This window comes from Phodopus roborovskii, unplaced genomic scaffold, assembly GCF_943737965.1.
Source record: "Phodopus roborovskii unplaced genomic scaffold, PHOROB, whole genome shotgun sequence".
In the NCBI taxonomy this organism is placed as follows: Eukaryota; Metazoa; Chordata; class Mammalia; order Rodentia; family Cricetidae; genus Phodopus; species Phodopus roborovskii.
Genome location: NW_026126460.1, coordinates 6,864,791 through 6,890,900, shown reverse-complemented (window position 1 = coordinate 6,890,900; position 26,110 = coordinate 6,864,791). Strand labels below are relative to the sequence as shown.

The window sequence follows — 26,110 nt, the reverse complement described above, 5'->3', positions numbered from 1 at the left end:
CCAGTTTCAGTTTGAGACCAGCCTGGGATATGTGAGATGCTATCTTAAAGAACAATAACAACAAAAAAATTAAAATTAGGGGGTGGAGAGATGGCTCAGTGGTTCGGAGCATCTGTTGCTCTTGCAGAGAACCCAGGCTCTATTCCCAGTACCCACATGATGGTTAATAACCATTCCCTAGTCCAGTACCCTCTTCTGACCTTCCCTGTCACATGCACGGTACACATAGACATACAGTCAGGCAAAACACTCATACACATAAAATACATCAACCAAAAAATTAAAATAATTTAAAATCCAGGTAAGTAATTCTGTTTACAGACACTGTCGTTTTGAGACAGGGTCCACTGCATAGGACAGGCTGGGCTGGGACTTGTCCTTTTTCTTTTTCTCGAAGTGCTGCTGGCACACACCACCACACTGGATCAGATTTTTTTTTTTTTTTAAGTGTTAAAATAAGATGGTCTTTCCTAGCTCATTTCCTCACCAGTTCCTGAGACTCCTTAAAGTCTCTAAAGCTCTACCCAACTGCCAATGGGTATGCTTTCTAAGAGTGCCAAATGCACCCTTTTATTCCCCCTAAACCACTAGCCTCTATCCTAACCTAAATTTATTTATTTCTTTCATTAACATAATAAATGCTTGTTGAATGAGTGGCTGGATTCACTAATGAATGCCTGCTGTGTCTCACCAGGGGATGCCTCTGAGGGGTTGACAATCTGGAAGGGGGGGGGGGAGAGACACATAAACAGAAGCAAGCACAGTCCAGTTTCACTTTCTTTTTATTCACTTTTACTTATTATGATGGTGAAAATTTAATTTGCTCAGCACTAGTCCAGCTCTCTGCTGATTGCTGTGGAATGAGTCTGCACACTTACCTTGCAGAGCAGCTGTCACTGACCCGGTACTAAAGCTTAAAAGGAGGCAAGCAGAGACAGGACCTATGAGTCTGTCACTTGTGCAGATGGGACTCCTCAGATCAGACTTCCTTGCTCTGGGCTACCTGACTCTAACTCAAAATTCATTTGCTTAGCTAGTCAGACTCGCACATTTCCTTTACTGCAAGCTAGGCATTGTCTGGCAGACTGGATATAGTTTGGGATTACATATTACCTTTCGTTAGGGACTTTATTCTCATGTGTTTAATTATGTATATATGGTAAATATAGTAAAAGGCTATAATGATGTTTTAGCTACTGTAATATATCACATACTAAATACACTGTATATATATAATGAGACGAGAAAGCATCTGGTCAACAACCCTCTCCCCTGTCAGCCACAGCCTCTGTGCATGAACCAATCCCACTGCTGGGCCTTTCCCGCCTCTCCATCACAGACCTGGCAGTGTTGTATCCGTATACAGCAGTTGCCTTAGTTAGGGTTTCTATTGTTGTGGAGAGACATCATGACCATTGCAACCCTTACAAGGAAATCACTTAACTGGGATTCAGTCTGTTATCATCTTGGCAGGACATGGTGGTGTGCGGGCACACATAGTGTTGGAGAGGTAGCCGAAAGTCCTCCTACATCTTGCGGGAGCAGGAAATGGTCTCAGTCACTGGGCAGTATTTTGAGCATATATGAGACCTCAAAGCCCACCTCCACAGTGACACACTTCCTACAACAAGGCCACACCTACTCCAACAAGGCCACACCTCCTAATAGTGTCACTCCCTATGAGATTATGGGGCCAATTACATTCGCACTACCACAGAGTATACCCTTTTGCCCAAACAGCTTTACTTTTGAATGTTCATTGCAATGAGTCACTAGTCTAGTTCAAGGTCTCTGACTTCTGCTATACCAACAATACTGGATGTTCATAGAGACGCTTGGATATCCTGCTACAGCCCTGAGTCAGGGGGATCCTGTGGCTATGCAGACCAGCCCCTTCACACACTCCTGCAGTTCATAGATGTGGTAGATGTTGGGGTAGGCCTACTCAGAGCCCTGGATCTGGGCCTGGATGATAGCTGAGTTGGTTAGCCTGCCAGCTCTCCTGGGATCAAGCCACCAGGGGCCAGCTTTTTTGCTGTCCAGGCAAGGGACAGGATCAGCTCTCCTGCTTTCTCATGCCTGTGTCTTTAGGGCCAGCTCTCCTGCACCCACACCATCAGGGCCAGCTTTCTGGCTGCCCAGGCAAGGGGTGGGGCCTGTTCTTTCAAGTGCAGCTGCTAGCACAGACCATGGACATCAGCATAGCCTGTGGTAACACAGGCCCTGGATGTCAACACAGACCCTGCAAGCAATAGGAATATGGGCCCAGACATCATCATGCCTCAGGTGACAGAGCAGGCCTCTTATATCAAGCAGTTCCATGCATGACTTTTACAAGGAAACAAGCTTATTTCTCTGTTATATCGACTGCTATGTTTTCCTCTTACTGGTGAGACGAGCCTAAGGCCTGTGCCCTAGCCTCAGTTTCCCCATGGTAAAGCAGGCCGTTGAGTTCGGTGACTGTCAAGGATTCTCCGACAGCTGCATGCTGAGTGTTTGCTTTGATTCCATGCCCATTTTGCCACAGGATCTCTAGAAGTTGGTAACACTGGGAAAGTTTTTTTTTTTTTTTTTTCCCGGCTGGTTTAACTTTTTCAGAGTACATTTCTATCAGAAAGTAGTCAGGCCTTATTGTCAGACATGTCTTAAAGGTATTTCCGAACTTGTTCCTTATTCTTCACTTGACAAGGGCTGTCACCAGGTTCCATCACTCCTAGCCTAACAGCTACCAATAAACAGAGAATTATTTCCCACCAGCTAACACACTGTTTACTTTCCAGAAAAATTGCACTTTCCAATCTGACAGTTGATCAAGGGCATCCCGCTGCTGTCAGCAGGAAGAAATGTTTAAACACAGAGATGGGAGTTTAAACATTTTCTCATTATCACAGAATAAGAAGAAAAAACACAAATAAATAAATAAGTAAAAAATGGCATCCAGCCTCTCTGGCCCCCTGCTGGGAGCGTAATGAAGCTGTGTCATGTGACCAGAAGGAGTGGGCTTTTATCTCTGGCCTCAGTATCTTATTCAAGTGACACCTGTCACATGACCCAACTTAGGTCTTTTATCAGCCTTCCCCAGGCACCCTTTTGGGGAATTGTCTTTTCCAGAGCCTTGTGGCCCTGAGCAGCCATTGTCGTGGGCACTGTTAGAATCTCTTAGATTCTCTAAATGTGTTTAAACATGCTAAATGACAAAACTAAAAGAAAACCCAAAAAAGATCTGGCGGAGGGAGGGAGAAACGATTGTCGTTCTTACATTTCGTGCGGGTTTGCAGGGATTGGAGCCTGTCTGTCAAAAGTAACAAGTCTATATTTTCAAACGTTGGTCATCAGTTTTTGAATCTGTTCATTAGAGCAGGAGTTCAGACCATGAAAGCCTAGTGTCTGCATCAGGACCACATCTAGCCAGGCTCCTGGCGCTAACCCAGTCCCAGCAGAGGCAGAAGCAGGGGAGGACACCCTCCCCAGCCCAGCCCAGCCTACCCCTGGAGACTGGGTTCTTATTGCCCTCTTGCCTTCCTTCCATGGCCTTTTGCACAATTCACCCCTCTGCGTTCCTCCTCTTTCTCTTTCCTGGGTCCCCGGGCCACCTGTGCTATGGTTACCACAAGCAATCTTTATCACTCCTCCTATGCACCAGACACTGTTTAAAACAACTCTAGGATGGTAGTTTGTTTGCTCATAGGCAGCTCGTTGAGAGACACTGTCATTTGTGCTTTACAACAGAGGAGATGAGCAGACATGGTGGCTCATGCCCGTAATCCCTGGGAAGGTTTAATCAGGAGCATTGCCAGGAGCATGAGGTCAGCCTGTGCTACACAGTGAGATCTGTCTCAGAAAACAAACAAAAACAAACTAGAGGAAGTGAAAGTACAGAGAAGCCACTTGCACAAGCGGTAAGTGGTGAGTGGTGGAGCCCGGTCTGAACAAAAGGGACCCAATCTGATTCTGCAGCCAGCTTAGCTTATTAATATCTTCTTAAATTTTATTTTATTATATGCATTGCCTGCATATATTTATTATATTATCTGCCTGCAAGTATGTCTGTGCACCACATGCATGTCTGGTGCCTTCAGAGGTGAGAAGGGAGTGTCATGTTTCCATGGAACTAGCATTATAGACAGTTATAAACTGCCCGGTGACTTCTGGGAATCAAACGTGGGTCCTCTGGAAGAGCAGTCAATGCTCTTTATTGCTAAGCTATCACTCTAGTTTCCCTGTTAATTAATATTTGTGTTTGTGTGCTTTTTCCTTAGCTTCTACCTCATAAGTCACATTTCTTAAGCTTTCCTTTTGTTTCCTTATTCTTTTTGTTTGAGAAAAAGTCTCACTATGTAGCCCTGGCTGGCTTAGAACTCTATATAGACCAGGCTCCTTCACACTCAGAGATGTGACGGACTCTGCCTCCAGAGTGCTGGGACTAAAGGTGTGCACCACCACTCCCGGCTCTCTCCCATGGTTCCCTTCAAACTCTGGATCCTATTAAATTCTCATGCAATTATCTTAGGAGCCTGATCATGTACGAGGGACAGTTCTGGATATTTGGTTGGAGTGAAGTTGAAAATTTAGTGAGGCCAGGAGCAGTGCCACACACATATAATCCTAGCATTTGGTCTCTGCTGAGGCAGGAGGATCATGGCTGCCAGGGGAAAGAGAATAGTCTGTCTTTGAAGGTGTGACCACTAATAGGCTATCCAGGTGCCAGGGGACGGCCTCCACCCATGCGCTTGTGGACAGCAATGATTGGACTTCATGGGTTAACAAAGAGGAAGACATTAAGTTGAGAGGGGGATGTGTTGGGAGGGACCTGGGAGGCATTGGAAGGGAGAAATGAGTATGCAATTCATTATATACATGTACAAAATTCTGAAAGAATACCCTTGTTTAATGGCAAATATGTATATGCAAAAATCAAGACAAAAAAACCCAAGGCACTCTTCAAGGTATATTTGTCAGTCACTGCAGCAAAGGTTCTTGTGGAGTTTGCTTTCTAGAAGGGGAGAAAGATGCAGAAACTGTCACGAAAAGTAAATCATAAACTACTGAGCGTGAGATCAAGTGATGACCCCACAGTTCCTGCCCTCTCTACTGCTATTCCATATCCTCTGTCCTTTTAGGAGAGAATGTCTACCTCTGTTTTCTGCCAACTCTCTTTAACCTGTCATGTTTTTCTGTAAATGGAGACGGCTCCCCTAAAAGTTACCAGGATCAGTAGCCAGCATACCATGGCCTTTCATACTTTATCTGACTTTTCTTTTTATTTTTTAAAAAACACACAATTGGGGAATCCCTATAAGCAGACCCTTTTCTGGTTTCTACATATTTTAACCTTTATTTTATTCCCTGTGTTTGGGTGTTTTGTCCACGTGTGTCTGTGCGCCCTGCGTGTACAGTACCTATGGAGATCAGAGGGTCCCCTGGGACCGGGGTTGCAGGCAGTTGTGAGCAGACATGGGTGCTCTGAGAGAACACCCAGTGCTCTTACCACAGCGCCGTCCCTGCAGTCCAGTCACTCCAGCGTAATATCTTGCTGTGAGGGCCACACAGTCACAGAATGCTTTTCCTAACTTTGATTGCACGTAAGGACTTTCATTTTTGCCTTTGTCTATTTTACGTTGCTATAATAAAATGCCTGAGACTGGGTATGTTATAAAGTAAGAGGTTTATTTGCCTTACAGTGATGATGGCTACAGGATTCAAACAGCATGGAGCCAGTGTCTGGGTGACATCACCCTAGCTGTATTTGTGACAACAGAGCAGAAAAATGAAAAGAGATAACTAGCTGCAAGCATGGGTGATGGCTTACTTTATAACAACTCCTTCCGCTCTGTGAGATCAGTATCAATCCCTTCTGTGAGGAAGCAGTGACCCCATGCCACGTGCTAGACCCCACCTTTTTTAAAAATAGATTTATTCAATTTACTTGGAGTTGGGAGCATGTGAGCTACATGAGTACAGGTGGCCTCAGAGGCCAGAAGAGGGCATGGCCTTCCCCTGGAACTTGGTGTGACAGATGAGTCACCCAAAGCAGCCACTGAGAACTCAACCTGTATCCCCTGGAAGAGCGGCAAGCGCTGTCTTACCCACTGAGCCCTAGCTCCAACCCCCTGGGTGACACTGGGGACTGAGCCACAGCACATGGACCTGTGGGGCGGAAGTGGCCTAGCATTCTCCTTTGCCGATGCCGCTTCCTCCCAGCCCCTGTATGCGGGTCTAGTGCAGTTCTCATGTCTCCTCTCTGGGCATGTTCTCTTGGGCTGCCACATTCCGGTGACTTCTTGTCTCACTAGGCAGAGGTGCTCCAGATGTAGCTTGGAAATATGGTATCATCTTAGGATAGTGATGCGGACAAGTCTGAGGACCACTGTGCTGAAGACGCAGAGAAGATGGAGTGAGTTCCTATATTGTTGACCCACTAATTAAATCCCACTTATTGACTTAAAAACATTGATTTATTTTACATGGGGAGGGCAGTGCGTGCATGCTGTGCATACTGTGTGTGTGTAGGTCAGAGGAAAATCCATATGAGTTGGTTCTCTTCTCCCAGCATATGAGTCTTAGAGATTGAACTCTGGTCATCAGACTTGCCAGCAAAGGTTTTTAGTCCTTAAGCTGTCTTCCCAGCCCCACTAGGGACTTTTATGAGAAATGATATGCTTGTAGGCGAGACTGCTGAATCCCAGGCTTCACACAGACAGAAACATCTTCCTCTATATGTCCCTTGCACATAACTATCTTCTCCTTCAATTGTCTGCCTTGTAGAATCCCTCAGAACAAATTTACCATCATCTCCTGAGCTCTGTTATTACCAAGCCTTATGTGTATTCCATCTAACACTCCATTAGACTATAGGATACTCCAGGAAAGCATTTATTTTGAGAGAGAGAGAGAGACAGAGAGAGAGAAGAGAGGTGCAATGAGTCTTTTTCTGTCCCACCAGCTGGCTCCTAAATAATGAAATGGAGACTTCTTATCAACTATGAAAGCCTGACCTATAGCTTAGGCTTGTTCCTAACTAACTCCTAGAATGTAAATTGACCCATTTATATTAATCTGCGTCCTGTCATGTGCCATCAGCTCTCTTCCATCTTGCACTTCTCTGTCTCTTGAGATCTCCTCTGCACCTCTGTTTCCTCTCTCTGCCCGGAAGTCCCGCCTACACCTCCCACCTGCTGTTGGGCATTTATCCCTTTATTAAACCAATCACAGCAATACATCTTCATACAGTGTACAAATATCCCACAACACAGAGAGACACAGTTGGCACACTGGGAAAAGGAACGTAAAGAGGGGCCCAATGACACGCCCCCAGTCTACTTTCAGAATACTGACATGAGAAAACATGGAACATGCAGGGGATGTAGCTGCTTGGTGGTAAAGTGCCTAGCACATGGGAAGCCCTGGGTTTGAGCACCAGTGCAGAAAAAGACACACACACACACACACACACACACACACACACACACACACACACACACACGAGAGAGAGAGAGAGAGAGAGAGAGAGAGAGGGAGGGAGAGGGAGATTTATCATTCTTGTACAAGGTCCATTTTCTTTCATAGTCTCTGTATTCAATTTTAACTTATGTACTGCCAAAGCAAGCCCCCTTGAGAGGAATGTTAACTATTTTGTGTTTCTAGTTCCCAGATTGTTGAATAAGTCAATAAAGAGATTTGGATGAATATTTTTATATCTGGTTAGTTTTGGACTCCCACAACACCTTCCCGTAATATCCAGTGATAATACTCATGATACTGATAATAAACCAGTTAATTCAACACTGCACACAGCAGATCTTCTCAGTGTATGTTGTTCCTCTAGAAACAGAGAAGAGTTACAAGTACAAACATGAGGCTTGGAGGCTCTGAGGGCATGGACTAGAATAACAACAGCTTATGAAATGTGTCAAGAGGGACAAAAACACGTCATGTCACCTTCAGGAAAAGTCCTTCTTGAGTTTTTTTGGTTCTAGGGAACCTAATTGCTTGGGATGGGAGGTTTTCTTCTCGTAGATAAGTGTCATTGCTTTCTTCCAGAGAGCTCACTTTTAAAACAGTGAAAGTTTAAAGAATAACTCTAAGATGTTGTTAGATGCACATCCCTAAAACATTAAGATATGTTAGCGGAGTCATTACCAACTTTCGTAAAAGTCCTTACTCTGCTAGTGTCATCCAACAGTAACGGAGCTGAACTTTATCCATGTACGGGAGGCCTTAGCCACACGTGGCTACTGTGCCTGGGAAATGTGAGACCGAAGGGCTGGTGTTTTAGACTTAACCCCTTAAACTGAAGTATAAGGGCTAGGGATATAGCCTTGCAGTGGTAGAACACTCGCCTCACATGCACAAGGCCCTAGATTCAATCGCCAGAACCAACAACAAGGACAAAAAGAAACAAAGAACTAGATCAAAATATATAGCACTTTTATCACCAAAGTTGAACAGTGCAGGTCTATGTTTTACGTGCCCAGTTCTAGTCAGGAAAGTTTCAGTTTCACTTAGTAACAATTTCAAGAAATTAGTGGCTTAAAGTAGTATAAAGGCTTGTTGGTTGGTTGGTTTTATGTGAATGTTGGGGGTGGTGTGCAAGTATCCTCAGAGGTCAAAGGGGATCGGATCCCCTGGAGCTGGGGTTTCAAGTGGTTGTGAGATGCCTGATGTGGATGTTGGAAACTACTAGAAACTGAACTTGGGTTGTCTGCAAGAACAGTGTAGGCTTTTACCCGCTGACCTATCCTCCAGTCCAAGTAAAAGGTTTTATGTCTCTCTCCCACTGTGTGTGTCCTATATGGCCTCATCCTTGGCTCATCTTGAGTGCTTCTCATGTAACTCCAAACAATGAAACAGAGCAAACCTGGGGAGTCTTGCACTGGTAATCCAGGGAAGGCTTGGTCCAGAGACGACATTGACCGCTCCCTCCCACAAGCTGCTGGTAGAACAAATCATGTTGTCCTCCCCACCAAGGAGGCAAGAAGTACTGGATGATCTACAAACAGAACGTCTAAAGGAACAATAGTAATGGCTAAGTGTTGCTAATCAAATGGAGTACAAATAATTACGTTTTTAAAAGCCAAATGCGTCTCTAGCAAAGCACTCAAAAACATGGGAGAAAAAATGCACAAAGAGCAGGAATACTTATTTTACAAAATCAAGGAGTGAAGGAAAATTCAAATGTTTTATAGCTGTATACATAATTTTTATTAAAGGAGAAAAAACCACAACATAATTTATTTTCCACTTAGAATTAAAGAGACTAATTTTTGTTTTTCAAAGCAGGAGTTTTCTGTGTAGCGCTGGCCATCCTGGAACTCACTCTGTAGACCAGGCTGGCCTCAGATTAGCCTGCTTCTGTCTTCTGAGTGCTGGGATTAAAGGCATTCACAACCACCACCTAGCTAAAGAGGATAAATTTGTTAAGTTAATTTAAAAAAATGCTTTCATAAAAAATTGTAGTTGGAGTTTCTGTTCCCCCTGGTCCTGCCACCCTTCAGCCCCAAATAAACACACAGAGACTTATATTAAATATAAATTGTTTGGCCAATGGCTTAGGCTTCTTACTAGCTATCTCTCTCTTAATTATTAACCTATTTCTATTAAACTAAGCCACGAGGCTATGGCTTACCCATAATCTGGCATGTTACTTCTTCAGCAGCATGGTGTCTCCTTCGCTGCTTCTCTCCATGTCCTCTCCCCAGGATTCTCATCTGGCCCCGCCTTTACTTCCTGCCTGGCTACTGGCCAATCAGTGTTTTATTCAGCAACCAATAAGAGAAACATACATACAGAAGAGCACTCCCCCATCAGAAAATAAAACAATTCCACCTATTTTTGCAGCATCCCCAGTGTGGTCTGTCACAGCTGTTCAGGGGTCATGCTCAAGAATCTGAAAGACTAGCTGTGCTAACTTCCAACCAGGAATCTTGGCTATCACTCTCCACATCATCCAGGAGGCAGAGGAGGCAACCATTGTGGTGGGGACTCAGTCTGTGTTACCGGCAGGTGAGCCAGCTCAGGGAACTCAGTCCTTGTTAATGGGTTGGTGAGTCTTCCTGACCCTCCCAAAGCAGAAGTTTGTGCAGTGGCCCAGCATTCAGCCCCTTTGCTCTGTGACAGCCCCTGCCCTACCACTGGAAAGAGTGTCTCTGGCTTTGACTTATATCTGTCCCTCCATGTGGCTTGTCCTGGTAGCATGCAGCAGAGTTGGGGGTGAGCTGGGGAAAGCCCAGGCTTTGGGGACAGAGTTTGTGCATCAAATCTTAGCTACTTATACCTGTTTCTGAGTGGTCTCTGTAAACTCTACTATGTCTTAGTATTGTTAAGAAGATTATGGAAGATTAGATCTGCAAACTAAATAGGTGCCCAATACACATCTATTTCACAGGATGCTTCCTTTAGAGTGTGGTGTGTGATACATAGGACTGAGCTTCCTGATTTAAACATGCCCCGATCAGAGACGAAGCTGCCCTTCTTGTGGGGTATTGCCTTGTCTTAGTCTTCCATTTCTGTGTCCTGAAGGGATTGGCATTATCTGTTGGTGGCCGATAGATTATATAATTAATTCACCTTGTACTTACAAGCGCTAGTTTTCACTAAGTCATAGCCTTACTTAACTTGGAGGCATTTTAAAGCCAATGTGTAAGGATAATGTAAATCGGATAAAAACTGACAGGAATAAGTATTGTCTTGTCTTGCTGTTGAGTCCTCTGAATCATGATCCAACCTGAAACATCAGCTGCCTCTTCAACAGCAGAACAGTCTACAAATCTGATAGAGCTGTGTTTACCAGAAAGATCGCAGACACAGTTAGACCCCAGCTTTGCACTTGAACTCTGGCAGCCATCTTAGAGAAATTACTCAAGTGCAGAGCCTCAGTTTCCATGTATACAGCAGAATAATAATAGTGCCTTTCCCCCAGTGAGTTGTATAAATAAGTTATGTGTTTTCTCTGGTTTATTCAAGCAATCAACAGAAATCCTTGACCAGAACAGGACTGAAGTCTGAATCCTTTACCATACTATACTATTGGCATTTTTTTTTCTAGGTTGAATAAGATCTGTTCTTTGCACACACCCCACCAGACCCATCCAGCCCACACTGTTTCATCTTGCAGGTGCAGTGGGCAGACTTTGTCCAATTGATTGCTAAAGGCAGCTTTTTTTTTTTTTTTTTTTGGGCAGTGGGGGACAGCTATCTGCATGTATTTTTTTTTTTTTTTTCCTTCTTTTCATCTCAGACACTGGTTGGACAATTACCTTTTAAAAATTCTCTCCTAATTAGTTCCCTCTTCTAAAGGATACATTGTGGTCTCTGGTTTCTAGGGCTACTCTATTTCATGAGATGTCTCCTTGATGAAGGAATTTGAGTTTTCCAGGCTTCTTTGAGGAGGCCCAGGTGTCAGCAGTGTCTCTTGCTGAGGGTGCTGTGCGTGCACGTGTGTCTGGTGGTGTCACAGAGCTAGAATTACATCTCTGGGACCCCAGTATCTGCACCATCAGTGGAAGCTTAGGTTCCCCATTGCTTTTACCGTCAGGGCAGACAATTAGGACTCAGTAGCAGGTGATAGACTGAAACTCAACCCGAGCCAGCAGCTCAATGTGACCTCCTAAAATCTGGGCGGATTGAAGTAGTGATGCATCCAGATAGCCAGTCAAGGAGGAAGGACATGCATGCCTAGGGGTCATCACAAATAGCCCCACACAAGTCCGTCCATTGACAGCTTGATCCAAGAGACCACCTTCCTCGGAGACCTCTCTAAGCCACACTAATCCTCTCCTGTCACAGAAGTCTTTGGGTTGGGAGGAATTCTAAGGAACACAAGGGTGGCAGGCCTCAGCAAGCACCAGCTCTCTGGCTTCAGAACTTTCCAGTCGTCTCTCAATCTGCCCTGTAAAGAAATGGAGCTTTTGGCCCAGGGAATTTTCCAAATAGTTGAAACCGTTCTGAAGGGCTCTTCCCATGCCACCCCAGTTTACGTCTGTTTGTTTGGGTAACAATAATAGCAATAACCTTCCACTGAATTCTCCTCATGTATTATATCATTGCCTTGAACATCGTATTTTAAATATCCACGGTGACAGGAGAGAGAATAAAGGTCTCTGGTCTGAAACGGAGTAGGGCACGAAGCTTCGTAGTAAGCTGACACAAGGAAACAGTGCTGTAAGGCAATGAAGAACACAATGAACATGAGAGAGTACAGACTGAGTAAAGAAAACTTGTCAAACACTACTGCAGTTACTGATGGAATTCCATATTTTTGTTTTTTAAAAAGGTGATAATAAAGGAGTATGCCATCTTAAAACAGTCATTAAAATTGTACTTATTATTATGGTGTGGGTTTTTATGTGTGTTTTGCCTGCTGGTTGTGTCTGTGTACCATGCACACACAGTGCCCAAGGAGGCCAGAGAGGGTGCTGCATTCTCTGGGACTGGAGTGACAGGTGGTAGTAGCTACCATCTAGGTGCTGGGTATCCAGTCTGACCATGTGAGAGAGCAGCCAGTGCTCTTAAGCAGACCCTCTTTCCAGCCACAAAAGGCACTGCCACAGTGTGGTGGTGTAAACTTTATCCCCAGCAGTTGAGAGGCAGAAGCAGGTGGATCTCCGTGTTCCAGACCAGACAAGGCTACAGGGTGAGACCTATTAGTAAATACTTTAAACTCTCTGACTTTACAGACCGCAGTTGGAACCACAGCAAGTTTTAAAGAGACGACAGTGACTGGTGATGGCTGGCAAGCAGAACACTTCAGTTCCTCTCTCCTTTGTGGTGGACATCAGTGTCTAGTTAAAAGTCCCGAGTGGGAGCGGGTATTTTTGTGGCTCTAATGAGAACCTTCAGTTTGGGGAACTGCTGCTAATACCAAGTCCTAATACCCCAATTTGCATTTTGACTCTCCTGAAAAGTGATTTTTTTTTTTTTTTTTTCATACATCCAATTCAGGGGAGAAGATCTGCAGGCCTCCCGTGTCCATGTGATTACAGATCTCACTCTCTTCAACTCTACTACTCTCCAGTGTTACAGATCCCGAGCCATTTATTAAACAGTTTAATTGCTCTAGCTTTTCCCGGTTGTGGTTTATCTTCAGCAGGGTTCATCTCCATGTGAGGGCAGAGGCCTAGGGATAACAAGCAGTCATTCCAACAGAGGCCAACCCTGCCTCCTCCCTCCCACACTGCTAGACTTGAGCTTCACATAGGTAGCCAGGTGATTTTCCATCGTGACCAATTTTATGTCTCCAAGTAGCAGTCCCTTGTGAGAGTCCCCTGTAGGTCAAAAAGCTTCAGAGGGGCAGGGTTTGCTCCCTCTGTTCTGGCTGCTTAAGCAGGACACATGTGAGGGTAGAGAGACAGCTCAGTGGTTAAGAGTACTTGCTGCCCTTGCAGAGGCCCCAGGTTCTGTTCCTAGCATCCACACAGGGTTCATAACTGTCACTCAATTTAGGGATCTGATGCCTTTTTCTGGCCTAATCAGGTACCAGGCTTTACTTGTGGTGCATATACTTACAGGAGACAGTACACTCACTCATAACAAACAAAATTTAAATTTAAATATTTTTTTATTTTGTTTTTCGAGGCAGGGTTTCTCTGTGTAATAGCCCTGGCTGGCTTTGAACTCACAGAGATCCACCTGCCTCTGCCTCCTGAGTGCTGGGATTAAAGGCGTGTACTGCCATCAAGTGGCTTTTTTGAGGAGGGGTTAAAATTTAAATAATTTTTAAAAAATAGGATGAGTCTGTAACAACAATAGAATTAATAGTAACACTAAGGCAGACAGGCATTCCAGGCCATTTTCGTTGATCTTATCTTTAATAGGGCTAAGGACAGAATGTTTGTATAGCACACGCCGGGCCGTGGGTTCAGTCTTCAAGAGAGAATGGCCTCTTTGCTAGCGGTGTGAGGGACTAACCTTTCATTTCAGGGAGTGTAGTTTGAGGTCACCCTGCTGTCAACTAGGCAGTCTGAAATGGCACAAGTGAACAAAACAAAACAAAGCAAAAACAAAAACAAAAAACCCCTCTGCCCCAGAAACTGTTTTGTATGGGTAATACCATATAATCTTGCTAATTGTAATTCCTGTAGTGCATTCTCAAGACACAAACTTAGGTGTTTCACAAAATTCTCTGGGGAACAGCTGTTCCCCGCTCTCTGAAGACAAATCGTTGCTGAAGAGCCTGAAAGCAGACATCCTTGATGCACAGTCAGAAACAGAGATCCAAGAGGAGGTCCCAAGGAACTGGAAAAGGCTGCGTGAGTAACACTGGGGTACACACACCAGGGACATGCCAGTGGTTTTCACCCAGGAGACATGGCCAACCTGTGGTTGCCAACTGGGTGGCCCAATCATAGAAGAGTTATTATGGTTTGGAATCTGGCCAGGGACACCCTGCACATGGCTTCACTTTAACTCTATCTAGATTACTGTCCCTTGCACTCAAGGCAGACACTTTGTATAGGAAGAGCTCCCCAGACACAAGGATGTCTGTTCTTGGCGTTGGGGAGTGTCCCACCAGGATTCTGTGCATGCCAGCAGAACCCTTTTAAGCTATGGTGGATCTGGGAAAGTCATCACAGTACCTTTTACTCCTTGAGATTGCCTGAGAAGATAAGTCACCACAAGATGAAAAAAGGTGGCAGAGCATCATGGCTGAGCAGGAGCGGTGTCACTTTAGCACTAAACATCCCATACCCCAGGAAGCCTCTCGGACTTTGGGGAAAAGGGTCTGTTGGTCACTGTGAGCCCTGATATGTCTCGACAGCTAACAGAAAGGGCTACCTAGCTAAGGAGAACAATGTCACTCAAGCGGTTCCACCAGTGATAGTGGAAATCCTCACAAGCTGTGACTCAGAAGCCCACTACGCCTCCACAAGTGGAAGAAGCAGCCATGGGCAATCTCATCTCTTCCCCAGCTTAGGAAATGGCGTTCTGAAGAGGCTGCCCTAGGAGTGGTAGACCCAGGACAGAGGTGAGCGGTGTGGTGTTCCCTCCGGCCGGCAGTGGTCACCTGTTGGTTCTGGGACCGATTACTTACCTGCAAACACAGGGTGACCGACCACTTTTTCTTTTCACCAACATTTGTTAAACCCGGCTAGGTAGTGACCCTTCCTGTAGGAGGCTGAAAGGTCACATGTTTCTGGCTTTAGCTTCACTCCTGAAACTGCAAACAAGGACTCCTCTGTAGGAAAGAAAAGGGAAAAGCATCAATATAGTATTTCTCGAGACCTTTCACTGTACATATATTTTGTCTGCCTGTTGTAACATCTGTTACCCAAAGAGACGTCGAAATAGGCAGACTTACGAATAGTTTATACTGACTCAGGGGTGACTTACTTTACCAAATTTTTAATAGTTGTCAAGGGCTCCCTATTAATTCAGTTCAGGACATATTTGCCAAATGAATACTAGTGGGTGAAATTGGGGAGGGCTCTGGAACCCATGGTGAAGGGTTAAGTCATGCCAAGGAGCCTAGACTGAAGTCCCAACAAGAATAGTCAAAGAGCATCACCTGGGGCTGAATATACTGTGAAGGTTAAAAAAACCTGTCAAATAACATTAGTGTTATAAAGCAATGGTCTCACCTGTGGGTCACGACCCCTTTGGGGTTGCATACCAGATAACCCATATATTAGATATTCTGCATGTCAGATATTTATGTTGAGACTCATAACAGTAGCAAAATTACAGTTATGAAGTAGCAACAAAGTAATTTTATGGTTGGGTTTATCATGGAGGAACTGTATTAAAGGGTGGAAACATCAGGAAGGTCCAGAACCATTGCTCTAGAGAGAGTCTAAATAGACTCTAAGGCATGAATTTGATAAATTAAAAACAAACCAAACTATTTTGAAATATCTTTCTGTAGTACCTTCATTGTCACCCATAGACAGATGTTCCTTGACTTACCATGGGATATAACCTGGTAAATGCTAATAAGTCCTTGGGTTCAATCCCCAGCACAAAAGAAAGATAACAGATATCATACATCCAAAATGTATTCTTGATTTTATGTGTACAGGTGCTTTATCTCCATGTATGTTTGTGTCCTATGCATGCAATGCCTGTGGAGGCCAGAATGGGACACTGAATCCCCTAGGACTGGAGGTTCAGACAGTTATGTGCCGTGGGGGCTAGGATCGAACCTAGGAACTGGTCCTCTGGAAGAACAGCTGTTGTTTTTAACCACTGAGACATCTTTCCAGCTCCATCAAAATGCATTTAAAAGGGCTGAAAGATGGCTCAGTGACTAAGAATACTGGTGGTTTTTCCAGAAGTCTTGATTTCAATTCCCAGCACCCACATAGTCTGTACTATAGTCCCACAGGATCTGATGCCCTCTTCTGATGTGCAAACATAAATACAGACAAAATGACCATATGCATAAACGAATACAAAGATTTTAATAAGACCCTGTTGCAAAACAGTAGCAACAACAACAAGCTTTTAACACACCCAATCTGTGGAACATCAGATCTTAGCAATATTGTATAATGTAGAGCAGGTTGTTTCCCTTGTTAGTGACTGTGAGGCTGGGAACATTCAATTTGCCACCACCCAGTGAGGAGCAAGTACATCACTAGACCCAAGACAGATCAAAACTGGAATAAAGTCATCCCTTGTGCCATGGTTCCAGGACTACTGTACATGCAAAAAGATGCTAAGTCTCTCATGCAAAGCAGAACCGTATTTGCGTATCACACACACACACACACACACACACACAATGTTGTGTCCCTTAAATTGTCTCCACATTGCCCATACAATGTGGTAACACTGTATAAACAATTACACAATTTTAAAGGAGATGATCACAAGAGAAAAGCTGGCCCATGTTAAGCCCATGGTCCCTTGAATACATGTGATTATCTGAATCTGAAACTGATAGATTCTACAGTCAGAGGACCCATGGGCATGGAAGGCCCCTTCTAGGGTTCCTACTGAATGCATGTGGCTCTTAAATGAAAACATTGCTGATCAGGGGTAGTCCGCATTTGATTGGTTGGGTGCCCTGGCAGTTTGCAGTTCCAGAGATGTCTGTGTTTATTACATACCCACCGTCTCTGAGTGTGCTCAATAAAGTGATGGGCCAAGGTCTTCCAAAGTGTTCATCTGCATGAGAAGAAAACAAAACTTCCCAGCAGATTGCTGTGAGTTAAAAACACATGTGCAAGCCTACCACGGTTCCTGACCTGCAATAGGCTCTAAACAGTTGTCATTGTTGGGGACATGAGCAGAGCAACATAGGAGCCTTGGGTCAGGGGGCATGTGACAATACTTGCTTACAGAATCATTCCCACCCAGGCATTGCTTTTGAAGGCTCACGGTCTGCAGGAACCCGGGTTGCTCCCAATAGCTCCATATGTATGAGAGACAGAGCTTCTGTGTTCGACACACCAAAGGCACATAATGTCTTAATAATACTGTTTGCTTGGCGCTGTTCACACCCAATGAGAAGAAAGAAGCTGTGCCATCAGCCCTGCCTTGCTTGGCCTGGACTTCTCTGCTTCGATGCTGTGGGAAATCTGTGCTTCTGACATCTTTGGCTTGGAATTACAGATTTGCCAGGCTGGAATAGGGAGCAGGATAAGTTTTTGCCCATCCAAATAAGACATTTTTCACAGGGATGCTAGCATATGCCCTTGTGCATGTACTCTCCTTTAGCTCGTATCACAGCATAAACAGTTAAGTGGCTAAAGTGAACACTGTGTACTTTTACAGACGACCCTGTAAATTCAAACACAAGCCAATTTAAGAGTTTGTCTCCATGAGAAACCTCCTCTGACCTTGGAGACAGTGGCATGAAAAGCTTGGGTTTCCCTGGGGCTTCTTTGCCCCTCAAAAGTAGGGATGGAGATGTACCGGAAGGGAGGTGGAGGACAGAGGACAGAGGGGAGGGAAGGAAGGAAAGAGAGGAAGAGGAAAAGAGAAGGAGAGAGGAAGGGAGGGAGAGAGAGAGAGAAAGAGAAGGAGAGAGGGAGACCAACAGACAGAGAATCTAGTCAAAGGATTCAAGTTGGCTGTGGACTGCCAGACTCTCCTTCCTCACTCACTGTAAAGGAAAATGAAGAAGCGGAGAAGAAAGATAGAAAGGGAAGGGGAGAAGAGGGAAGGCAGTAGACGGCTCTCCCTCAGTGATCTCAGCAAGGCAAGCCCTTCCACTCCGGTGACTGCTCATTAGCTTAGTGAATCTGACAGCGTAATTATCCCAGCTGCTTTGCGCTTAGAATAAATAAATACGAAAGTGGGTGCTCAGAAGTTTTCTGAGAAGGAAATTCAGTCATCTAGACTGTCGGGAAGACAAGTTTACTTAAAACTTTTAGATTCTTATGTATTTAGATCACTTCAGAGGAGATAATGAGATAGTTGCCTCTCAGTCTAATTGAGTTCTTCAGCTCCTGGCAGTTGGCCCCGCTTTGACTTTCTTCCTTAGAAATCGGATCTCAGAGTCTCCGTCTACTCTCCCCACGATGATAACCTGGGGAAGGCCAGTGCACTGGAGTGCAGAAAGTGACTTAATGGGGTTGGGGGCTGAATAACCTTCACAGGAAACAAGATAACCAAATCTCTTGTCGGGACTGGCTAAAGGAGAAAGCCCGGAGTTACAAAGAGCTTGGAAATTAAACCAGCCTTGCAAAATGTCCTGCTCTTTCTTTCCCTCATCACAGGGATGTCATGCCGTTCTTACACATCATCAATCCATCCGCTAAAACTGCTTATTGTGTGCGATTATTCAGAGTGTTCACTTCTGCTCAAGAAGGCCAAAATCCTGGGCCATGCGTATGCCCAGCTTCATATCTTCAAAGCCCAAGGGATCACAGAGTACCTTAAATGGAAGCTGCTAACTAACACAGAGTGCACTTATGACTCAGACTAGGGGCACAGTACACACACATCTCCCATTAAAGCCAATGATACTTCTTTTTAAAGTTAATTAGTGCCTATTTGCCTTTCCCTCTCCATCTTGCCTCTCTTAGAGCCACACTTCCACAAACCCTCGTATTCAGTGAGCCAAAGGTTTCGTAAATGTTCAGTTCATTCTGGGATAAAAAGGAACCTAGTGTTAATCCACTGTGAAAATGGAAAATTCAAGGCTTATGAAGGCCAGTGATGCATCTGGTTTTAGGGGAAGGGGGAAAGAACAAGAAAACACAGACCTTTAATGCTCAGTCCTGAGCTCAGAACCCTTGTTTCATTTTGGTCTAACTTATTCTTAAAACAAAAATATGATATCACCAACATTAAAGAAAATTCTGAAAAGGAGGGAGAATGATCTAGAACATTGTTATTCTCTATTTTAACTTTAAGTTTTGTTCATATGCAAATAACCTTCATAAGTAGATTATAATGTGCCATTTTGGTTTTTGAGTCAGTGTATTTTCAGATGGTCTGAAATTTGCAATGTAGACCAGGCTGGCCTTGAACTCACAGAGAACCACCTGCCACTGTCTTCCGAGTGCTAGAGTCAAAGGCATTTGCTACCATGCCAACCAGCTTTTCTCTTTTTCCTTTTCCTCCTTCTCCTCTTTCTTCTTTCCCTTCCATTTTGAAAGATGGCATTGCTATGTGACCCAGGTTTCCCCCAAATGCACGGTCTGCCTCTCGATGCAGGATTGAGGTCACCCTCAGGCCCACTTTTCTGGTTTTGTGTTTATCTTATGTCATAGAAGTGCTTCCAACACACTGCACACACCTGTGAGCACACACCTGTGAGTACACACCTGTGAACACGCACCTGTGAGCAGCTTTAAATGGCACACACCTGTGAGCACATACCTGTGAACACGCACCTGTGAGCAGCTTTAAATGGCACATAGCACTGTGTGCCCAGTCTACACATTAACACTCATCCAATCAATTTTCCATGCTCAGTACTTAAATTGTTTAGTTTTACTTTGTAACTTTTAAACCATTATATAGACCACATTTGCATACATCTAGGTTTATGTTTGCTTATTTTCTGAGACAGGGTTTCTCTGTGTAGCCCTGGCTGTCCTGGAACTCACTCTGTAGACCAGGCTGGCCTCAAACTCAGAGATCCACCTACCTTTGCCTTCCAAGTGTTGGGATTAAAGGTGTGTGCAACTAACTGCCTGGCTTGTTTATTTTTTTTTTAACTGTTCAATTGTTTAGCCAGGTAATTTTGGAAATAAATGTATCTCGATTATGAGAGTTTTGTGTAGCTCCAGATACATAAAGTTGGTTGGATATGATACTAATGGAAGCCACAGTCACCAATCTATACTGCCATCAACAGAGAATCATCTGACTGCCACACACCTTCTCTGGGAGTCACTGGGCAAAAGGAAAACAAACCAAACCAAACCCCAACTTAATAGTTATGTGGTTGTGTCTACCCCCACAAAAGCTACCCTCCACACAATGGTGTGCTGTATTTGTTTCCTCTGGAGTAAATTGCTATTTTATGTCTTTCCCCTATCTTCATCTGCTGCTCTGTTTTCTTGCAAAAACAGTTACAGAGTAAAACAAAACCAGTAACCATCCCTGGCTAAGAAGTCTTGAGACCCCAGTGTGCGTGTGGATGCTATCATAAAAGGAAAGAGTGAGTAACAATAAATAGCACATACCCAGACCTCACTGCCCAGGGGAAGGTGGCACTAGGTGTGAATTTCTATGACTTATGAAACGAAGCTATGAAACATGCAACCTGGGGACTGTGGAACCTTTCCCAGGAACAGAGCAGCCACAAGTGTAGGCATTGGGAATGGACCTTAACTCTTGGACAGTTTTGCTGTAACATCCTTGTGAGGTTTGTGTGTGAAATGAATTTTGGGGAGGAGAATGGGCTAGGAGTCTCACCTTGGCCCTGCCGCTTACAGCTGTATGACTTTACTCTCAGTCCCAATTTCCATTTCTTTGTTTGTTTGTTTGTTTGAATTGGTCTTCCTAGGTAGGCCAGCCTAGTCTCACATGCGTGATCCTCTAATGTATGGGAATGTGTTGGGGACAACTTTAAAAGAAGAAAGTAACTAAATGTTTTACACTAGACACCTCCTTATCTGCTTCTTTTATTTATTTTTTTCAGTTTTAAACTGCATTCATTTATTTTGCATATGTGTTCCTGAGGGGTATGTGAGGGTGGGTGTGCTGGGACCACAGAATTTGTATGGAAGTCAGAGGACAACTTGAAGGAGTCAGTTCTCACTTTCCACCATGTGGGTCAATCCCAGGGATTGAACTCAGGTCGTCAGGCTTGGCAGGAAGCAACCTTACCCACTGAATCTTCTCATAGGCCCTTAGTTTGCTTCCTAATTGATTGCTTAGTAAATATTGCTCAATAAACAATGTGTATGTTTATTGACACACTTGGTGTATGAGCATGAGGACCCAGGTTTGACCCCCAGAACCCACATAAAAGTCAGGCATGGTGGTAAAGGCCTATAATTCCAGTCCCGGGGAGGCAGGCAGAGACAAGGGGATGCTTGAGGCTTGCTTGCTGGTCAACCAGTCTAGCCTTATTTGTAAGGCCCAAGTCCTTGTGAAAAGCCCTGTCTCAAAAAATAAGGTGAATAGCTATCACAGGAACAACACACACACACACACACACACACACACACACACACACACACACAAATAAATAAATGGATGAGAGAATGGTCTATGTTAACCTTGTTTTAGGTCCTGTTGTGGTGGCATACATGAGCCTGGTTTACATAGTAAATTTCAGGTCAGCCAAAGCTATACACCAAGACCCTGTCTCAGATAAATAAACAAACAAATAAATGAATAAACATCCTTCACTCTTCCCTCTTCTTCATGTCTCCAAACTTTGAAACCTGACCTCAAGCATATTCTAACTAAACTTTAAGTACACTAGATACAAAAACAACAATCAGGGGCTGGGAAATTGCACAGTGGTTGTAAGAACTTCCTGCTCTTCCAGACGACTCTCTGTAACTCCAGTCTCAGAGGATCCAATGCCCTCTCCTGGCTTGTGTGGACACCAGGCACACATGTGGTATATAAACAGACATGCTGTCAAAACACACATATATACAAAATAAATATTTTTAAAAAAGCAATAAACAGAAGCATTTGAGGTCATACAGGAGCCCACAATGAGCTTCCTTAGTTCAACTTAAAATGTTGAAACTGTTGCAAGAATGTATGTAATGAAGAGGGTAAAGGCTGTGATGCATCCACCTCATGATCCTGTGAGGGTTACTCAAAGAAGGCAGCTCTAGAATGGCGCTGAAGAATCTTGAGGGACATGACAAGGTTAGGGACACAGCTTAGTAAACAATGCTTGCTTAGAGTACCTTATAAACTGTGTGTGGAAGACCTGCCTATAATTTTGAGGATCAGAAGTTCAAGGTCATTCTTACATGGTAAATTCAAGGTTAGCCTGGGGTACATATGATCCTGCACACTCCCATAAAATTATACCCCATTTCACTCCTTTGATTGCTTTGGCCCTAACCACCCAGACTCATCATTTTTGTTAGGGTGTATGTGTGTAATGTGATGTGTGTGTACATGTGTGTGTATGTGTGTATGTATATGTGTGTGATGTGTATATGTGTATATTAGTATGTACAGTGTATATGTGTATATGTATATGTGTGTGATGTGTATATGTATGTATGTGCATATGTGTGTGATGTGCATATCTGTGTATATGTGTGTATGCATGTGTATGTGTGTATGATGTGTGTATGTGTGTATGTATATGTATATGATGTATATATGTGTGTATGTATGTGATATGTGTGTGTGATGCGTACATGTGTATATCTGTGTGTATATAATATGTGTAGTATAGATATATATGTGTGTGTGTGTTTGGCATGCCCATGTGTACACAGAAGCCAGTGAAGGATGCTGGGTGTTCTGATCAGTTACTCTCTACCTTAGTTTTTAAGACAGGGTCTCATTGAGCCCGAAGCTTTTTGGCTAGGCTGGCTCACCAGCAAGCTTCTGTGATTCACCTGCTTCCTCTACCCCCATGATTACCTACAGGTAATAGGTCATGTCCCACTTTCACATGAGTACTGGGGATTTTTTTTTTCTGAGACAGGGTTTCTCTGTGTAACAGCCCTGGCTGTCTTGGAACTCTCTCTATAGAGTAGGCTGGCCTTGAACTCAAAGAGATCTGCCTGCTTCTGCCTCCTAAAGTACTGGGATTAAAAGTGTGCACCACTACTGTCCAGCTGAGTGTTGGGATTTGAACTCAGGTCCTCATTCTTGCACAGAAAACTTCATGTTCATTGAGCCATCTTTGCATTTCCCCATCCCCCAACTCATTATCATTCAGTTATCCTGGCTCTCTGTAGTGGCATTAACCTCACTTCATCTGAACACTCAGAGCACGTTGCCAGCTGACCTGTAGCTGTCCACTGGTTTAAGGACTGTCCACAGCCTCACTGGTTTAAGGACTGTAGGCTCCTGGAGGATGAAGTCCACACCTCACTCATTGTCCTGCTCTTTAGCATCATACCTGATAGACACTCAGTGAATCTTTGACAAATGAATTGGAACATAAATTTCCCACTGTGTTAGCAACCTCACTTTATGATCTGTCCAGAGTCTTGGAGACAAACACTGGAAGAATTTCAGAATACAACAATAAGACTTAATGACTAAAAAAGTGAGAGATGCAAAGTTTATATTTGATATGTATTGGTGTGTGTGGGGGGGGTAGTTAAAGAAATTAAACCCAAGGCTAAGGCCCAGTGGTAGAGTACTTGCCTAGCTTGTGTGAGGTTCTGTGTTCAACACCCAGTACAGAGAAAAAGGAGGTGGGGAGGAAGAGGAGGAGGAGGGAGCAGGAACTCCACTGCAGATGGTAAAGCACTTTCTGTGCAAGCATGAGGGCCTGAGCTTGAGCCTCAGCATTAATCCCTGTAAAAATCATGGGGACGAGAGCTTGTAGCACCAGTGCTGGAGAGGAGGTGGCCGATCCCTGTAGTATGGCTGCTAACCAGCCTTGCCCAACCCGTGAGCCCCAGACCAGTGTCCTGCCTCCCATCTCAAAAACCAAGGTTGACAGCTCTTGAGGAATGATACCCAGGTCAACTCCCACATAGGCATGACACATACACATCACACATTCAAAAAATAATTACCGAAACCTAGACTACAGAAGTGACTTTGAACAGTGACGTGACAGGATCATCAAATGTATAAAGATATGACGTTAAATGAAAACTTGAGTTTCTTTTTAGAGTGAAGCAAAATGTGGCTGTGGGGGTAGTAAGAGAGCTCTCAGAGTAGCGGTACGAGATTGGTGGGAAGGAAGGCAGGGGTAAGTGCTTTGGGCTTGTCCGCCCTTGTGAGCTCATAGTATAGTGTATCTACCAAAGCACGTGAAACATGGCAAGCTTTTAAATTTCTACGTATTTTTTTCTAGGATGCCAAGATAAATTTTAAAGGAGAAAGGGGGATTTAGTTCAGGAAGGACAGAAAGTAATGGTAGAGACTGGCTCAAACCTGGATTAGGATAGAAAATGAGACACACACACACACACACACACACACACACAGAGAGAGAGAGAGAGAGAGAGAGAGAGAGAGAGAGATGTCTTTGATGTCTTGATGATCAAGAAGAGCTGTGGCCTGTGGCTTAAGGACCAGACACTTAAATCATGTGGCATTTACTGACCTAGATTTAAAAAAAAAAAAAAAAAAAAAATACTCTTGTGCATCAGTACGTGTACTAAGAATGGCGGGCTTCCAAAACCAGTCTTAACTTTGTAAGGGCAATGTTTGACGGCTTCCTTTAAGAAACGAGGGAGCATCTCCAGAAGGGGCAGCTTAATGATTTTCTACTCCCCGACCCCCAAATCGCTAACTGATGTTCCTTTCTCAGAGCCCAAGTTCACACTGAGGGCAAAGGGAATTAAGCAAAGAGGCTGAACCTGCAGCTGAGACTAGAGAGCTGCCAAGGGCCTAATTTTAGGCCCTTGCTGCCCCAGCTGACAGCCTGCACTGCTGGCTTGGCCATGGGGACCACAAGCGTGGCCATGAGCTGGTGCCGGAGTGGGGAGAGCTGCTCCCAGGCCATCTGCAAAAGCAATTAGCTTGCTGATGGGTGTGTTTTGAGAGGGACTACCAATAATTTCTCCGTCAACAAATGTTTCTTCAGGTGCTCCAGAGGCAAGGAGGGAAACCGTTAGTGCTTGGCAGACATCCCCACAGGCTGGCCATTCTCACATGGCTGCTTTCCCGCTTAGCAGGGATCTCCACATGGGAACTAATCCTGGAATTCCTGGGTTTTCGTGACAAATCACCTTTGATCAGTTTCCTCTGGCTCTAAACTTACTGCCACAACCCAGGGAAAGTGTGGCTGGAGACTCTGCTTGATGAAAATGGGCACAGATGGATGGGAACCTTTGATTTTTGTGGGGTGTCTCACAGCAGCCTTCTGTGAAGATTTGAGCTGTCCTCTGGTCTCCATATATTTTCCACTTACAGGTTTCATGCTTAATTGTCTTCTTCAGAGGCCAGACAATAAGAGCTGGCATCTTCCAGATCAAAGGGGAAACAGAATATATTTTAAAGTGACAACTCTGTTATCCTGCGACCAGAATAAAACCAGAACAAACTGATGTAAATATAAGCCCCTAAACGAGTCCATGCTGAAATGCTTCCAGAGAGCACAATCTCTCTAATTACAACAAAGCAATTCTCCTCACACACCACTCACAAGAATACATCTCCTTTTTGCACAATTCTCATGCCTGCAGCAGCCCACCTCAGCAATGGAGATTTTTCTGCCCCTGTAGGTTGGGAGCTGGGCTTATCCACTGGGGCTCTCTGTCTGCAGAGCAGACTGTTAACAATGGCTCTTTGCCAGGGGCAATGAAAAAGCAGGCTGAGTTGGTGCCCAGCCCAGGGAACGCAGCCCTTAGTGGAGGATGCCCCTTGGTCAGGGCCACTGTTGTGAAGGTACACAGACAGCTCAGGGGCTTCTCTCCATTTTCCTCTCCAATTTCCCAATATCTTTGTTCTTCCCACCTGCTTGCCTCACATCCTAATGTCGATCTGTCCATGTGTACTTCTACACCTGCCCCAAGCACACATACGCATACACATGCATGCACATACACACACAGTCGCACCCCTCTTCCCTGTCTCTTGGCGCTGGCCCTTTCATCTT

The 26,110-nt window shown here is 44.4% G+C and overlaps 1 protein-coding gene across 1 annotated transcript in view; it reads right to left on the bottom strand.

Moving 5' to 3' along the window:
- Positions 1–15,047: 15,047 nt before the first annotated feature.
- Cdk15 (cyclin dependent kinase 15) overlaps positions 15,048–26,110 on the bottom strand; it is an 87,291-nt gene continuing 76,228 nt past the window's right edge. The window contains exon 13 of the mRNA XM_051190282.1: positions 15,048–15,172. Within this exon, the coding sequence (XP_051046239.1) occupies positions 15,063–15,172 (110 nt within the window). The 3' untranslated portion in view covers positions 15,048–15,062. The remainder of the gene's footprint in view (positions 15,173–26,110) is intronic.